At 44.8% G+C, this 18,279-nt stretch overlaps 1 protein-coding gene across 2 annotated transcripts in view; it reads left to right on the top strand.

Annotated features, from left to right (window-relative positions):
* atp13a2 (ATPase cation transporting 13A2) overlaps positions 1-18,279 on the top strand; it is a 91,577-nt gene that overhangs the window by 67,746 nt on the left and 5,552 nt on the right. Inside the window, exons 17-27 of one of the 2 annotated variants that reach the window (XM_070860243.1) lie at positions 321-425; positions 4,552-4,708; positions 6,492-6,612; positions 7,124-7,248; positions 9,510-9,673; positions 11,030-11,131; positions 13,590-13,669; positions 15,202-15,354; positions 15,694-15,790; positions 16,610-16,833; positions 18,101-18,246. In XM_070860243.1, coding sequence (XP_070716344.1) covers positions 321-425; positions 4,552-4,708; positions 6,492-6,612; positions 7,124-7,248; positions 9,510-9,673; positions 11,030-11,131; positions 13,590-13,669; positions 15,202-15,354; positions 15,694-15,790; positions 16,610-16,833; positions 18,101-18,246 — 1,474 coding nt within the window. Of the gene's footprint in view, positions 1-320; positions 426-4,551; positions 4,709-6,491; positions 6,613-7,123; positions 7,249-9,509; positions 9,674-11,026; positions 11,132-13,589; positions 13,670-15,201; positions 15,355-15,693; positions 15,791-16,609; positions 16,834-18,100; positions 18,247-18,279 lie in introns of both variants that reach the window. The other variant, XM_070860242.1, reaches the window with a different exon arrangement.

Below are 18,279 nucleotides of genomic sequence, written 5' to 3'. Positions count from 1 at the left end.
GGGGACTCGATAGCACCATGGTCACCTTCCATCCATATTCCTTCCTCCTGCATGGATGAGCTTCTGACACCTACTTGATGGCTGTATTTGCCATGTGATCATAAAACCCCCTATGGAAAGACACCGAGAGCATCAACATTCAGAAGTATAATTGGGCAATTATGTGATCGCTTTGAGTTGGGCCTAGAGTGGTCTATGCCTCTAGTTCAATTCGGTGCTGTTTGGCTTGCAGTGTGCGACAGCTGTGCTGGTTCTCTGTATTGTAAGTTGGTCTGTAAATGGCTTCCATTTATACTGATGGATACATGCTCTACTTTCAGATTCTGGACGATGAGATTACAGAGTCTGACATTGTCTCAAGATTTGGGATGAAGGTTCTAGCTGTCATGAAGCCTCCATTGCTGGAAGAACAGCCTCATGGGAGTGTGAGTGTCTCTGGTTAATGCTTGACGCTATGATAGTACTAGCAGTGTTACTATCTCAGACTCTCATTTCCCTTTTGAATTACATCTAGACCAAGTAATTAAAGTTCTCTATCAATAATGCCTGTGAGGATTAACTAAAGATGCCCAAGTGGTAATTGAACTGCCTAGTGTGGTACCGAGGCATTGAGACCATAAACAGCCCGGGTTCAATTCTTCATCTATGAAGATCTCAGCTGTGATGGCGGTTAGGGGTTATACAGATGACCTCATTGTGCCGGGGCTAGGAAAGAGGAATATCTGACGGGTCCTACTCCTGCTCTTATGGAGAGACCCTGCTGGAAAGTGCAAGTGTGTAGATGTTGGACGAGAACATCTGTCGTGTATTTGGATTTTGAAAAAGCATTCAATAAGGTGCCACATAAGAGATGATTATTACACAAAATTAGGGCTCATGGGCTAGGGGTAATATATTAGAATCATAGAATGATTCCAGCACAGAAGGAGGCCATTTGGCCCGTCGAGCTCGTGCCGGATGTCTGCAAGAGCACTTCAGCTAGTCCCATTCCCCTGCCCTTTCCCCTTAGCCTTGCAAATTTGTTTCCCTCAGGTACTTATCCAATCCACAATCCACTTTAGAAAACCACAATTGAATGCCTCCACCAACCTCAGTGCATTCCAGATCCTAACCACTCGCTGCATAAAAAAAGTTTTTCCTCATGTTGCCTTTGGTTCTTTTGCCTATCACCTTAAATCTGTGTCCCCCGGTTCTCGACCCTTCCACCAATGGGAACTGTTTCTCGCTATCTACTCTGTCTAGACCCCTCATGATTTTGAACTCTTATCAAATCTCCTCTCAAGCATCTAAGCCATAAGGAGAACAAACCAAGCTTCTCTATTTCATCCACGTAACTGAAGTTCCTCATCCTTGGAATAATTCTCGTAAATCTTTCCTGCACCTTCTCTAAGGCCTTAATATCCTTCCTAAAGTGCGGTGCCCAGAATTGGACACAATACTCCAGTTGAGACCGAACCAGTGATTTATAAAGGTTCACGATAACTTCCTTGCTTTTGTACTCTATGCATCTATTTATGAAGCCTAGGATCCTGTATGCTTTTTTTAACCGCTTTCTCAACCTGCCCTGCCATCTTCAACGATTTTTGCACATATACTCCCAGGTCTCATTGCTCATGCACACCCTTTAGAATTGTACCATTTAGTTTATATTGCCTCTCTTTGTTCTTCCTACCAAAATGTATAAGTTTGTACTTTTCTGTGTTAAAATTTCATCTGCCATGTGTTTGCCCATTCCACCAACCTGTCTATGTCCTCTTGAAGTCTATTACTATCCTCCTCACTGTTCATTATACTTCCAAGTTTTGTGTCATCGGCAAACTTTGCAATTGTGGCCTGTACACCCAAGTTCAAGTCATTAATATATATCAAGAAAAGCTGTGGTCCTAGTACCGACCCTTGGGGAACACCACCTTGCTCCAGTCCAACAGATGTTCACCACTGCTCTCGGTTTCCTGTCACTTAGCAAGTATTGTATCCATGCTGCCACTGTCCCTTTTTATTCTGTGGGCTTCAACTTGCTGGCAAGTCTATTATGTGGCACTTTATCAAATGCCTTTTGGACATCCATGTACACCACATCAACCACATTGCCATCATCAACCCTCTCTATTACCTCATCAAAAAACTCAAATCAAGTTAGTTAAACACGATTTGCCTTTAACAAATTCGTGCTGACTTTCCTTAATCACACTTGTCCAAATGACTGTTGAATTTATTCCGGATTATCATTTCTAAAAGCTTCTCCACCACGGAGGTTAAACTGACTGGACTGTAGATGCTGGGTTTATCCTTGCAACTTTTTTTGAGCAAAGGTATAACATTTGCAATTCTCCAGTCCTCTGGCACCACACCCGTATCTAAGGAGGATTGGAAGATTATGGCCAGTACCTCCACAATTTTCACTTTTACTTCCCTCCGCATCCAAGGATGCATCCCATCCGGTCCTGGTGGCTTATTAAGTACAGTCAGCCTTTCTAGTACCTCCTCTTTATCAATTTTTAGCCCATCCAGTATCTCAACTACCTCCTCTTTGGCAGCATCTTCTTCCTTGGTAAAGACAGATGCAAAGTACTCATTTAGTACCTCAGCCATGCCCTCTGCCTCCATGCGTAGGTCTCCTTTTTGGTCCCCCTCTTACTACCCATTTACTATTCATATGCCTGTAGAAGACTTTTGGAATCCCTTTTATGTTAGCTGCCAGTCTATTCTCATACTCGCTCTTTGCCCCTCATGTCTTTTTTCACTTTCTCTCTGAACTTTCTATATTCAGCCTGATTCTCACTTGTATTCACAGCCAGGCATCTGTCATACTCTCCCTTTCTCTGCTTCACCTTACTCTCTATCCCCCTCATCATCCAGGGAGCTCTGGCTTTGGTTGTCCTACCTTTCCCCCTCGTGGGAATGTACCTCAACTGCACCCGAACCATCTCCTCTTCAAAGGCAGCCCATTGTTTGATTACAGTTTTGCCTGCCAATCTTTGATTCCAATTTACCCAGACCAGATCCGTTCTCAACTCACTGAAATTGGCCCTCCTCCAGTTAAGTATTTTTACTCCAGATTGCTCCATGTCCTTTTTCATAGCGAATCTAAACCTTATGCTACTATGATCACTGTTCCCTCAATGTTCCGCTACTGACGCTGGCTCCACTTGACCCATCTCATTCCCCAGAACCAGATCCAGCAATGCCTCCTTTCTGGTTGGGCCATAAACGTACTGCCCTTTACACTATTACTATCCCAGTCTATATTAGGATCGTTGAAGTCCGCTAGCATGGATTGAGGATTGGTTAATGGACAGAAAACTGAGAGTAGAAATAAACGGATCATTTTCTGGTTGGCAGGGTGTAAATAGTGGGGTTCCACAAGGATCAGTGCTTGGGCCTCAGCTATTTACAATCTATATCAATGACTTAGATGAGGAGACCAAGTGTAATGTATCCAAGTTTGCTGATGTTTCAAAACTAGGTGGGAAAGTAAGCTGTGAGAAGGATGCAGAGAAAGGAAGAAAGACTTGGATTTATATAGCGCCTTTCACGACCACCAAATGTTTCCGAGCGCTTTTACAGCCAATTAAGTACTTTTGGAGTGTAGTCACTGTTGTAATATGGGAAACGCGGCAGCCAATTTGCGCACAAGCAAGCTCCCACAAACAGCAATGTGATAATGACCAGATAATCTGTTTTTTGTTCTGTTGTTTGAGGGATAGATATTGGACAGGACACCAGGGATAACTCCCCTGCTCTTCTTCAAAATAGTGTCATGGGATCATTTACATTCAGTTGAGAGGGCAGACTGGGCCTCGGTTTAATGTCTCATCCGAAAGAGATTTTGCAAAGGGATATGGACAGGTTAAGTGAGTGGGCAAGAACGTGGCAGATGGAATATAATGTGGAGAAATGTGAAGTTATCCACTTGAGTAGGAAAAACATAAAAGCATAATACTTTTTAAAAGGTAAGAGACTAGGAAATGTTGGTATTCAGAGGGACCTGAGAGTCTTCGTACATAAATCACAGAATGCAGGTACAGCAAGCAATTAGGAAAGCAAATGGTATGTTAGCCTTTATTACAAAGAGATTGGAGTATAAGAGTAAAGAAGTCTTACTGCAATTATTTAAGACTTTGGTGAGACCTGGGGCACTGTGTACAGGTTTGGTCTCCTTACCTAGGGAAGGATATATTTGCCTTAGAGGGAGTGCCTAAGCTCACAAATAAGAACTTGCCTGTTGGACGAGGCAGCAGAGGGTGAACATCGTCCACATAATTGGAGCCTGTCTAGAGCCAGCACCTTCAGGAAAGAATAAGGGTGAATGGGGTGAAACTTGACAACATTTTTATTAGCAGGGAACTCCGTATCCTATGTCATGTGGTATACGGCGGGAGAGGGGGGACCGGGGGCGGGGTGGGGGGGAGCGGGGGGCAACCTGCAAGTTGTCCTGCTTTCCTGGCTAAAGCAAGATAGCATAAAGGCAAAGGCTTTGAAAATGGGCAAGACAGCGGGACCCAATCTATAACCATTGCTGCATATTTGTGCTTTCTCCCCCCACCCCAGATACAAGAGATGAGTTTGGGGATTCTTCGTCGTTTTCCATTTGCTTCGTCACTGCAGAGGATGAGTGTGATCACAAAGAAACCGGCCGATTTGCCGGTAGAGGCGTACATGAAGGGTGCACCTGAGATGGTTGCCAGCCTTTGCATAAAGGAAACAGGTAACTGACCAAAATTCACAAGCTTAGGATTTACATTACTTATCCCCAAAATATTGATGGCACAGACATGATGGGCTGAATGGCCTCCTACTGCTGTACATTTCTATGAATATGAAACAGTTTAGGGATGTTTAGTTTCTGCTACATTTTGAATAATTTGAAAACTTTGATTTAATTATTCAAGACTCTAGACTATAGTCAAAGGTTGGATTTTAAAGATTTCCCATAATTGGGAGGTGCAGTATGTTAAAGCAATGACCATGGACACTAGTTTTGTGTTTGCACAATGATCTTCCATGTTGTTACGCATGGTGGGGGAAATAATTTGATCAGTGCGGGGACAGAAGAGATTGAGGAGAGGAATAGCAGTGAACTGATGGGTGACACTGGGCCAATGGCAGAACTCCATCCCAACCATTAACCTGTTCGCCACCCCCACCAAAGCAGCGACACACCCATTCTACATTGCCAGCATTTCCTGTTCAAAATAAATGGCAACAGTAGTTGAAGTCTGAAGTTATAAATGCAATATTAAGGCCAGAGGGCTGCAAAGTGCCTCATAGAAAGATGTTTATTGAGCTTCATTAGAACAGTGTGGACAGCCAAAGGCAGAGAGGACAGATTGTGAGTAGGAAGGAGAATTGAAGTGGCAAGCTTGGGGTAATGCTTGTGACAAAATGGAGGTGTTTGGCAAAGTGAGCAACTGATCCGTGTTTGGTCTCTTCAGTATCGAGGAGACCGTGGCAGATACAATATACTAGGTTGGAGGAAGTACAAATAAATTGTTGTCTCACCCAGAAAGTGTGTTTTGGACCCTGGACAGTGGTGTGGGAGGCAGTGAATGAGAACAGGTGTTGTATCTCCTGCACTTGCTTGGGAAGGAGAGCAGGTGGGGAGGGGTAGTGAAAGAGTGAACCAGGGTATCAGAGCGGGAATGGTCTCATTAGAAAGTGAAGTGGAGAAGTGAGAGATGTTGCAGGTGGCGGAAATGGCAGGTGATGATCTGTCGTATCTGGAAGTCGGTTAAGCTGAAGACACAGGAGACCCTATCATGGCTGAGTGGTGGGGAAGAGTGAGAACAGGGAAATAGTTTGGACCTGATTGCGGGTCCTGTCTACATATCGTAGGGGGATCCAGAGCTGAGGAAAAAGGAGAACGTGGTGGAAACTCTGGTGGGGAAGATGCGATGAAGATGGAGAAAGTATGGAGACGTTACAAAGTAGTTGGGTGGGAAGAAGTATAATCCTGGGAGTTGGTGGGCTTAGAACATTAATAAGAAATAGGAATACTCTATTCGGCCCCTCGAGCCTGTTCCCCAATTCAATGAGATCATGGCTGATCTTCTACCTCAACTCCACTTTCCTGCACTATCCCCATAACCCTTAATATCCAAAAATCTAGCGACCTCAGTCTTGAATATACTCAACAACTGAGCCTCCAAAGCCCTCTGGGGTAGAGAAGTCCAAAGATTCACCAAAGATTCCCCATCCTCCGAGTGAAGAAATTTCTCTTCACTCTGAGGGTGGTGAATCTTTGGAATTCTCTACCCCAGAGGGCTGTGGAGGCTCAGTTGTTGAGTATATTCAAGACCGAGATCGATAGGCTTGTAATAAATGTCAATGGAATGGGAAGGAATTTGGTCTATGGAATTCTGTATGCTAGTAGTGAATAGTTAGGTGTTTGATCCATGGGATTCTGTGCTTGGGTTGAAATGAAATGCATGTTGCTGTGGAACTGACTGTGTTTATGTCCTCAGTATATACTCATTCATTTGTACTTCCAGTTCCTGCTGATTTCTCAGAAATGTTAAGGTACTATGCCAGAGATGGATTCAGAGTTTTGGGACTTGCATACAAAGCACTAAGTAAAGACATTACCTTTGATGAAGTACACAAGCTGGAAAGGTACGTAGCTGTTCTTGTGGTCAATGTTTCTCTGAACTTTCATCTCTTGTTCCTACTTAAAGTCAAAGATCCAGTTGAACAAACTCTTAATCCTTCTCGCATTCACCCTGCGTTGAAATGAAGACTCAGCACACCGTCTCCTTTTTATTGATTATTGTGCAGGACCTCGAAACTCTTGCAAACTTCCACTCTTTTTTTTTTATTCCTCCCATGATTTATAAAATCCAAACTTGGCATCAACAAATCACTACTCCCTTGTTGATGTCCTGCAATATGAGCCTTGGCCCCTCTCCTTGGTTTCACAGTACATCAAAACTAACAATGCAACAGTTCATGGAACAACTTGACTGCTGTACCCTCTCTAATTTGAGCATTTGCATACATGTAAACTAGGGTGTTACGCCTGTGGTAGTAGGTTCCACTACAGGTCACAGACTGGGATACAGTGTCTGGCTGCTGAATGTTCCATCTGCATTGCAGTCTTCAGTAGCTAATTGTTTTTTTTGGACAGGAATTATGTGGAGAGCGAGATGACATTCCTGGGATTCCTGATCATGCGGAATATTTTGAAACCGGAAACAAGGCCCGTCATTGACAGCCTGAATCGAGCCAAATTTCGGACTGTAATGGTGACGGGTAAGAGGCATGGATCATGTGGGGTGACAGTGCAGTTATGAAGTGTCGGGAGTGTGCATAGGCATTTCAGGATACAGGGAAAACCTTTGGTTGAGCTATTTTACCAACCAAGATGGATTTAGTGTCTGCTGTGGCTCAGTGGGTAGCACACTTGCCTCGCTGTCAGAAAGTTGTGGGTTCAAATCCCACTCCCAGCATACAAATCTAGGCTGACAGTGCAGCGCTGAGGGAGTGCTGCACTGTCGGAGGTGCCGTCATTCGGATGTGACATTAAACCGAGGTCCCGTCTTTCCCCTCAGATGGATGTACCCATGGCATTATTTCGAAGAAGAGCAGGGTTATCCCTGGTGTCCTGGCCAATAATTATCCCTCAATCAGCATAACAAAAAAAGTTTATCTTGTTATTATCACATTGTGGGAGTTGCTGTGCACAAATTGGCTGTCGCGTTTCCCACATTACAAAAGTGACTACATTCCAAAAGTACTAAATTAGCTGTAAAGCGCTTTCAGACGTCTGGTGGTCGTGAAAGGCGCTATGTAAATGTAAATCTTTCTTTACATTGATCAATCATATGCGCCCTCTTTTGGTTCCTGTTGGAAGTACTTCCACATAATGCTCAATCGTTTGTTTCCTGCACTTTCCCTAATTGGTTTCTCCAATATCTGAAGATGCTGACTCTTACTGGGCTACAGTTCCACAGGTGGCAGCAGCCCTTTGATACCTCACTCAAGTGGCAAATCTGTGTGTGTGTGTGTGTGAGCCGAGGCAGTGTCGTTAGGATATTCTATCCATGGAGGGCACAACAGCCTTTGCTTGACACCCACAGTCTCAGCAGAGGTCCTTGGAAAGTGATCAGAAGCAGGAGCTCTGGCTGATTTGTGTCACGCCCCCCCCACCCCGCTAGCCCAGAGGTGCTGAGTTAATTGCAGTTCCCCAAACACTGCTACCGGCACAGATCAGTTAACTCAGAACAGGCTAAGCATCGAGTTTGAGAACTTCATGGTTTGTATAAATAAACTTTAAATCCAAACCTCTAAACAGATACTGAGATTAATTCCTGGGTTGCTGCCTTTTTAGTTTTAATAGTTAAAGCACAGTCTAGCTCACATGAGGAATCCTCAGCTCAGTAATTTATTTTTGGAATCAGTACATTTATAGCGGAATCTCTTCCAGCGCTGTGACCGGCAGGCCTATCCGTCGCCTGGTGCCAGTCCCATAAACCTGGGCATCAGTTAGTCCTCTGGTCTGGGAGGCTCCTGCTGCCTCTCTCTCCAGGTTTGATGTGATTTGGTTTCTACAGAAACAAGTGAGAAGCCGCTTCAGCACATCTCTGGTGCTTGGATCCCTTTTGTATTATAATATCTGTGGGCCCAGTTATTAAATCTTTTTCCTCCACCAACGTCGCCTCCCAAAAAAAGCCAAATTGACCGGATATTTATCTTGCCGCTGATTATGGGATGTTGATGTTGCAGAATGGCTGGCACATTTGCCTACATAACAGTCACTGCACTTCACGTTGATTGTGTGTGGTACTGAGAGACATTTTAACATGGTCAGTATTATTTTGATTTGATGAGAAACCTACAAGTCAGCGGCAATGTCCCCCATTAGCCGCACTGACTCCTGTGTGGCCTGCCTCCTCCAGTGTGCGGCCCATTCAAATGTTTGCACATGCACAGTATCTACAGTATAAAAGCCGGTAAACGGCCTGCACGGGATCTTGCAGATAACTGCGAGGCTGCAGCTTAGTGGGAACATTGATCAGATGGGTAGTGTCAGCTGTTCACCATTTCCCCTGCATCACAGAGGGGCTCTTAACAATTCATTTCCAAAGCAGCTACAAAATACACCGCCTATGTAGTAAAATAGCATTAAGCACAGACACAGAACCTTTTAGGCTGCAATGGAATGCCATTTTAACAAACTTGTTATCTTTGCAAAACTTTCATCAGAATTGAATATTTCTCTTGCGCCCTCCCCCCCAAAAAAAAATCCTGCTCTCCTTACTGCCAGGAAAGAACTTAAGCCACAATAACAAAAAATACTTGCCCTGCTATAATATTTTATTGGAGAAATTGTCCAGTGTTCATTTTTTGTATTGAACCACTGCTGCGACATTCTGCTTCATTCTATACTGCATAATTTCAGAAGCTGGCTATTCATCCAGATGAGCCTTTTATTAACCAGGAGGGATCAGTATCTCGATGATTTGAGCGTCTTTGCTTTCACTGAAGTGGTCGTCAAACCCTCTCTCTTCCAGGAGACAACATGCTGACAGCTCTGAATGTTGCCAGGAATTGTGGGATGGTGGGTTTGCAGGACAGAGTCATTTTTGCCAATGCCTCTCCACCTTCTCGTGATATACCTGCCTGTGTGAAGTTTCTACCATCAGACCCAGCACCGGGCCAGCAGAATGGGATGGAGGTAGGCACTCGCACCGAACTGTAGAAGACACCAGCCTCTGGACTGCTAAATTATTAACAGAATGTAATAGATTTATCGTGGTAGCACCAGTGGATCTGGAATGAAGTGCAAAAGGGGACACCCTGAACTTAGTCAAAAGAATTTCTTGTTGAAATAAGTCAGTTATTCTTTTATTACTATACGGCTAGAATTTCCATAAAATCCACCACCGCCGGATTGCCGCCCAAAAGATCGCTAACATTATTAAATTAACGCCGGCGAAAAATTGCACAAAAAAGAAAATTTCACCTGGCGAGAAAAATGGGTCTTGCACACAGATTCTTGGCGGAAAACGCAAATTGGGCGGTTCTTAATCAAAATGGGCGGTACTTACTCAAATTTAGTCTGAGGCTGTGAGTTGGGCCTAGGGAGGGGGGGAAAAGACAAAATATTTTTTCCAAAAAGTAAAAAATCAGAAAAGATTCTCGGGACCCTTTTCCACTTAATCGCTGTAAAAGAATTTTAAAAGAATTCTAAAAAACATTTTAACTTACTTTTTTTGCAGGGCTACTTATCTACTGCCCAGCTTCTCGTGGATGTTTTTTTTCTACTTCCATTAATGGAGTGGAAATTCTAGCCCATTGTATCTAAGGGGAAAGGCCAGGTTAAAAGAGTAGAAGAGAAGATCAGAGACTGGTTACAGCACAGAAGAAGGCTATTCGGCCCGTCAAACTGTGCCAGCTCTCTGCAAGAGCAGTTGAATTAATAAATAGCATTGTCTTTAAGATCCTGTAGACTGTAAGAGGAAAGGGCAATTATGGAAGGTGAGGTTTTCCATAGTTGGAGCTCCTGGAAAATAATGAGTGAGAGCAGGAGACACCGCAGTGAGTCTTATTTAAACATGAAAGATGCACTGAGGAGGAAGAACACGCAGGGCAGTGTATTTGGAAGTATGATAAGAACCAAAATGTAGGGAGTGGTGCAGCATTTCTGACGAAAGGTTGCCGACCTGAAACGTTAACTCTTTCTCTTTCCACAGATGCTGCCTGACTTGCTGAATGTTTCCAGCATTTTCTGTTTATATTTCAGATTTCCAGCATTCGCAGTATTTTGCCTTTGTATTAGAAAGGGTATGGTGGTCCCCACCAGAGCTCAACCGCATGTTCAGCCATGAACTCATTGAATGGCGATGCAGGCTAGAAGGGCCGAATGGCCTACTCCTGCACCTATTTTCTATGTTTCTATGTTTCAAGAAAGTGCTGAGCAGGAACTGGGGAGGGGGGCTATCCACATATCTGCATGTGGCTTGTTTGCAGTTCAGACTTAGGCTGTGTCCTTTTTATCTCCGTCTTATCTTATAATTTGTTGTGGCAGCAGCAGCCTGGAATCCACTCTTTGGAGCAGACTGACTATCACTTTGCACTAAATGGAAAGTCTTTCGCAGTGGTTCACGACTATTTCCCAGATCTGCTACAAAAGGTGAGACTTTGAGCCTGATTTTCACTGTCCATTAACTGCAAACCTGGAAGGAAAATTGTATATTATTTATTACTCTGGCCCTCAGATTGATGATCTGTAATACTAATGGGAATGTGTGAGGCACAGAGTCTTGTAATACTGAGGGGTACAGTACTGGTGGTGATGGGAGATTCAGAACTTTGTAATACTGAGGGGTATAGTACTGGTTTAAATTGGGGGCACAGGGTCTGTGTGATATTGAGGGGTACAGTCCTGTTTTAAATGGTGGATGTACAGTGTATGTGAACCCTGTTGATTCAGGTACTGTACACCTCAGTATTACGCAGTCTCTCTGAAACTGAGTACAGTACTGGTGGGAATTGGACACTGATTCTAATGTTGAGGGTAGAATGGCCCGGATTTTGAGTATGCCGTCATACTTCCTTTAAAGTCCACTGCAAGTTTGCATTGACGAGCCATCCACACGGCCCACAAAATAGCAATTGCGGGTACAGAGTTGGGCTATTTGCCCAACTGGCCAGCAATTAGGCACGGAAATTTCACGGTTGATGCAAACAGACACAGGGCACGATCACTTAGCTCTGTCTATAGCGAGCTGCTTCCGCTGTTTAGCATGCATATAGTTCTGTGTTGCAGCTTCCCTAGGTTGGCACCTCATTTTTAGGTATGCCTGGTGCTGCTCCTTATTGAACCAGGGTTGGTCCCCTGGCATGATAATGCTAGAGTGAGGGATATGTCAGGCCATGAGGTTACAGATTGTGGTGGAATACAATTCTGCTGCTGATGGCCCACAGCATCTCATGGATGCCCAATTTTGAGCTGCTAGATCCGTTCTGAATCTATTCCATTTAGCACGGTGGTAGTGCCACACACCGATAGACAGTGTCTGCAGTGTGAAGACGAGACTTCATCTCCGCAATAACTGCGCGGTGGTCACTGTTACCAATGCTGTCATGGACAGATGCATCTGCGATGGGTAGATTGCTGAGGACGAGGTCAAGTAGATTTTTCCCCTCATGTTGGTTCTCTTGCCACCTGCCATAGACCCAGCCTGGCAGCTATGTCCTTCATGAATCGGCCAGCTCGATCAGTAGTGGTACTACCGAGCCAGTCTTGGTAATGGACATTGAAGTCCCCCACCCAGAGTATATTCTGTGCCCTTGCTACACTCAGTGCTTCTTCCAAGTGGTGTTCAAAAATGGAGGATTACTGATTCATCAGCTGAGGGAGGTCGGTAGGTGGTAATCAGCAGGACGTTTCCTTGCCCATGCTTGACCTGAAGCCATGAGACTTCTTTGGATTTGGAGTCACTGTTGAAGACTCCCAGGGCCACTCCCTCCCTCCCTCTCTCCCCCCTTGGGTGGGTCCATCCTGCTAGTGGGACAGGACATATCCAGGGACGGTGATGGAGGAGTCTGAGATATTGGCTGAAAGGTATGATTCTGTGAGTATGACTAGGTCAGGCTGTTGCTTGACTAGTCTGTGGGACAGCGCTCTCAATTTTGGCACAAGTTTCCAAATGTTAGTGAGGTGAACTTTACAGAGTTGACTGGGCTGGGTGTGCCGTTGTCTTGTCCATAGCCGATGCTGAGGTCGATGCTGGATGGTCCGTCCGGTTTTATTCTTATTACTGTTTTCTGTAGAGGTTTGTTATAACTGAGTGGTTTGCTAGGCAGTTACGAGTCAACCACATTGCTGTGGGTCTGGAATCCCATATAGACCAGACCAGGTAAGGACGGCAGATTTCCTTTCCTAAAGGACATTAGTGAACCAGATTGGTTTTTACGACAATCCGATAGTTTCATGTTCACCATTACTGATACTAGCTTTTTATTCCTGATTTATTTAATTAACTGAATTTAAATTCCCCAACTGCTGTGGTGGGATTTGAACTCCAGTCTCTGGATCATTAGTTCTGGCCTCTGGTTTACTAGTCCAGTAACTATGCTATCGTCCCCAAAGATTGTTGAAAATTGTTGTCAAAAAATGTAAGGTTGGTGGAATGAAGCTAATTATGAATTAAATTCCAATTCTGCAAATTGTAATTAGATCAGATTTTGGGATTCCATTACATCTTATCACAGGATTCCCTTCGGAAATGATTAAAATCAAATTCTGCTTTGTGATTGGAGGGCCAGGCTCATGTGATCTCAGGTATGCTTCTGCACTGCGTGGGATCCATGGGCCATTACACTGCCCTCCGTCTTGGAGCTTCAGGGAGCGTTGTCTCAGCCTCGCCACCATCAGGTAGGTGCGTATTTCTTTCGCTGGTCAGAAGTGTACTCCAAAGGTATGCCTCCGATTGCAATTTGTGTCCCATTATATGAGGTAATAGGGTTCAGAGTCTGTGTGAAACCAATGGTTACAGTACAAGCTAGAATATGAGGCAGAGTCTGTGTAATAGCTGAATAATTTGGGTATTTTTAATCTGCTTTATTTTCTTCGTACTTCTTCCCAGATCCTGCTTCGAGGAACCGTTTATGCGCGAATGACTCCTAATCAGAAGACGCAGCTGGTGGAGAGCTTGCAGAAACTGGAGTAAGTTGACATTTTCATTATTAAATGCAGTTGGAAGTGAAGAGGTGCATTGGTGTAGTGCCAGTGTACTGCAGATGTGCATATAATCTGTCATACACAAAGTACTAGCTCTAACATTCTGAGCCAGTTTGGGAGGTGGGGGAGCAGGATGAGATTGAGGGTCATGCCAGGAACACACTCGTCACCTATTAGTGGCTGGTTAGAGCTGAAATGGCACACTGTGGCTGCAGTGTGTACCATCTACAAGATGCACTACTGCAAAAGCAAGGCTGCTTCGGCATCACCCCCTAAACCTGCGACCTCTACCACCTAGAAGGACAAGGGCAGCAGGTTCATGGAAACACCACCACCTCTAAGTCACACACCATGCCGATTTGGAAATATATCACTGTTTCTTCATCGTCGCTGGGTCAAAATCCTGGGCTTCCTCCCTAACAGCACTGAGGAAGTACGCTCATCACGCAGACTGGAGCGGTTCAAGAAGGCGGCTCACCACCACCTTCTCCAGGAAAATAAATGCTGGCCTTGTCAGCAATGCCCACATCCCACGAATGAATAATGTCCAAAAACCAAGTCACCCACCTCCTTTTGACCAAAGGTAATACAGGGACCAGGGAAAATACCTTCTCGGCAGATTTTCTCTCTCCTCTCCAATGATGCTGACCATTTCATGGGCATCCTCTGGGACTGGTCATGTGTTTGTGTCAAGACAATAACTGCTTTAACAATAACCAGACACCAGCTTTTTTTAACCACAGGCGACACTACATCTGAACTATGTCTTCTCCACACAGATTCACTTTCTGACAGGGTTCACTAGATAGCAGCCAGGAACGGGGACTGTGTCTGATCTTGCCCTTCCCTATCTCGGAGATTCTGACCTCCGTTGTAGTAGCCAGTTAATACAGTAACACGGACCAGGGATGGAACTTGGGGCCTTCCTGGTCTGTGTGTTTCAGTTACTGACGGGCAAACTTGCTGAGTCATTCGGAGCCTAAAAAAAATAATAGAAGCCTGTTGCTTGAATGCTGATGGAAATGAGGTCACTCCCAGTTATCAGATGCTCCCATATGAATTTAAACTCATCAGAAAAGATTGAAAAACTTTGGGTATGAACTGGTGCCAGAAGACCAGCGTGTGATTTTCCCACGAGCCGGTGATGGTGAACTTTCCATTCTGAAGCAGTTTGCAGCTGTGGGCTAAGCAAACATTTTCTCCTGAAATAAATACTTTTGGGTGGACTGGATGTTGTAGTGGGGTTCCCACACTGTCTTCTGTCCTTTTTGGCTGGTGCATTTTGTGTGGTATAACTGCAAGCGACCCATTGTATAGATAATCTCAGTGTTGTGAGTTGCCAGTAACCCTTGACGATGGTGAGTTGCTTCTTGGAGACTAAAGTTCAAAATGGCCAGATATAAAATTCTAGTCCCATTTTCTTGTGCTTTTGTGTTTGAGACTCCCAGACTGTTGTGGGTTTTGTGCATTGCTGTGACATTGCAAAGCTCTGTTTAATGTTCACCCTGTTTCTCCAGGTACTCTGTGGGAATGTGCGGAGATGGAGCCAACGACTGTGGGGCTCTAAAAGCCGCTGATGCAGGAATATCCCTCTCTGAAGCTGAGGCGTCAGTGGCATCCCCTTTCACCTCAAAAATAGACAACATTGAGTGTGTACCAATGGTGATTCGGTGAGTTCCTGGGTGGCTTACTGTGATGGAGGGTTTTTGAGGTAACCCTCTGTTGATTCTTAGGATTGCCACCAATTTTACGAGATGCTGCAACAGTCAAAAACAAGAGCCTTCTGGGTGAGAACTGATGCCACTAACTACTGTCACCATGCTCTATGTGCGTTGCACTGTACTAGACTCACCTGTATCACCTGCACAGTAACTGTTACTCACTCTACAGATGACCTTAGCAGCAGTCTGCGTTTTCTCACATTGGATTGGTTTCTGTCTGACTGTTAACTCTCTGATGCCGTTTTCCCAGCTCCAATGTAACAAAAGAGCTTCCTCCATTCCTTGCAGGGAAGGTCGAGCCTCTCTCATCACGTCCTTTGGCGTTTTCAAATACATGGCCATGTACAGCATGATCCAGTTTGTCTCCGTACTAATAATGTACACAGTAAGTATACAAATATAACATGCCTACCAGCCATCCACTACTGTACACCGAGTAATTGTGTCTAGCTTTTTCCTGACACAAGCAGATTGGCCATGGTCAGAATTAGAAAGGAGCTGGGTACAGTGCTTGGTAGGTGCTGGGCCCTGTATACTGGAGCGTAGGGGGATGGGGATCTGTTCCCAGGATCCCTCACCTGATCTTGGCTGTGCCATTGAGCAAATAGAGCAGACACTGCACCAGGGGACAGCAAATTGGGCAGCTCCTGTGTACCTCCAAAGCAATTGGTTACAGAACAGCACTGACTCGGGACTGCAGACAGATCTCCAGCCATCTTCTCAGCCCGGAGATGTGTGTGATGCGGAGAGACTCCAAAAAAGACGGGTAAAAATACGAAAACACTTTCTTCTGAATCGTTTTCCCATCTCCTTTTGAAGGCACTGATTCATTCTGGGATCATGCTCCACATGTGACAGGCGAGCCCCACAATGCCTCGCCCAATTGACCATTCTCCCAGTCCTGATCCTTCCCCTGACATCTACCACATGTGCACACTTCCAGCAGGGGTCAGTGGATAATGCAACTGTTGCCCCTTTCCCTGACCTGGGATCTGAGGCCAATGTAGCATCTCAACTGCTCATCCATCAAGACCAGCCTATAGGAAAGAGCAGGAATCCTGATTTTATTTTTTTGAAGCTTTTAAAAAAAAACGGGTAAATAAGTTGGCTCAACGTATCAACTTGCTTCAATTGTGGTCATTATCCTAATTCGAAACTAGTTCCACTTCTGTTCTAAAGTGTGTTTTTTCCATTTTAAATGCAGATCAACTCTAACTTGGGTGACTGGCAATACCTGTACTTTGACCTGGTTATCACTACAACCGTGGCAGTCCTCATGGGTCGAACAGGCCCTGCGAAAGAGCTCGTGCCACAACGGCCTGCGGGGAGTCTGATCAATGTTTCAATCTTGGGCAGCCTGCTGCTGCAGACTTTGCTAGTTATACTGATTCAGGTCCTTACCTACACAGTTACTACCGCTCAGAGCTGGTAAGTATGCCACTATTATCCCTAGATGTTCAGCTACCCTCTAGACTAAAGAAAGAAGTTGCAATTAAAATATACTAATTTAAGGCAGTGAAATACTGAGCCATAAAGACTAGGAAGCTCTCAAGTTCTACATCTGTCTGTTTAGTGCTGACTTAAATGATCGTTCTTGGGATGCTGGTAGGGGTATCCTGAGGTTAGCGAGGGAATAATTAGCCAGGATTCTCACTCGTGATCAGTATCCAGTGACTCCTGCTGGAGGTCTGTTCAAGAGCTTCAGGTGAGAACAGGGGTAGATTTTCCTGTGACTTTCCCTAGGTTAATAGCTTGCCAGCATTCACTGCTCAGACTCCTACATAAAGGCTGAGATACCAGAGGGAAGCTCGTGTCACTGAAACCGTATCCCAGCAGGATCAGCAACTTTGGGGGGCGGGAGGGAGAAATTGGTAAACAAGAGTAAAAAAAAAATACCTCCTCTTGGATCAATCTATCTGTTTCTGTTGTGGGATGCACAGTAGTATAAAATCCTCAGATTGCTTATTAGTAAATTGTCCAACCTATCTGGAAGAGCAGCTGGTCAACCCTCAATGGTCAAAAAGCATGAATTTGTCAGAATTCTGGTGACCTCAGAAAAGGAAAATATGACTGGTAATACTTTAATTGTTTACTCCGGCTGGAAACAAAGAACGTCACATAACTAAAGCTCGGTCGCTGGCATTCCTGTGTGCTTTGATGTTTGGTTTCCAGCTCTTAACGTGCGGAGCAGAGTCTGGGAGTCCATATTCTTAATTTCGGTGGTTAGGCCTGAATTAAAAGTAGTGCGGATATAACCAAGGTTTCACCCTTTGTGGATGCTTGTTGGTACAGTACTTCGACAGCACATCCCAAACCCGTGATCTCTACCACCTAGGACAAGGGCAGCAGGTGCATGGGAACACCATCACCTCCAAGGTCCCCTCCAAGTCACACACCAGCCTGACTTGGAAATATATCGCTGTTCTTCATCGTTGCTGGGTCAAAATCCTGGAACTCCCTCCATAATAGCACACTATGGGATACCTTCAGCACACGGACTGCAGCGGTTCAAGGCGGCTCACCACCACCTTCTCAAGGGCAATTAGGGCAATAAATTCTGGCCTTGCCAGGTCCATCCACATCCCAGGAACGAATTAAAAAAATGTGCTTTTGTGTTATAAAGTGGCCTCACCGTTGTAGCTGATTTGCTCTGTCACTATAAACAGCTTTATAGATTTTTTTTGTGTTTCTGAAGGTTTGTTCCTGCAAATGACAGTTTCTCTAACAAACTACCGAACTACGAGAACACCGCTTTATTCTGTGTGTCTGGGTTCCAGTACCTCATCCTGGCAACAGTACTTTCCAAGGGTCAACCCTTCCGCAAACCGCTCTATTCTAATGGTACTTGCCTCTTTTACAATAAATGTTGGAGCT

This window comes from Pristiophorus japonicus, chromosome 18 (assembly GCF_044704955.1).
Source record: "Pristiophorus japonicus isolate sPriJap1 chromosome 18, sPriJap1.hap1, whole genome shotgun sequence".
Classification (NCBI taxonomy): Eukaryota; Metazoa; Chordata; class Chondrichthyes; family Pristiophoridae; genus Pristiophorus; species Pristiophorus japonicus.
Note: the sequence above shows the minus strand (reverse complement) of the source record. Positions and strands in the feature narration are given on the sequence as shown.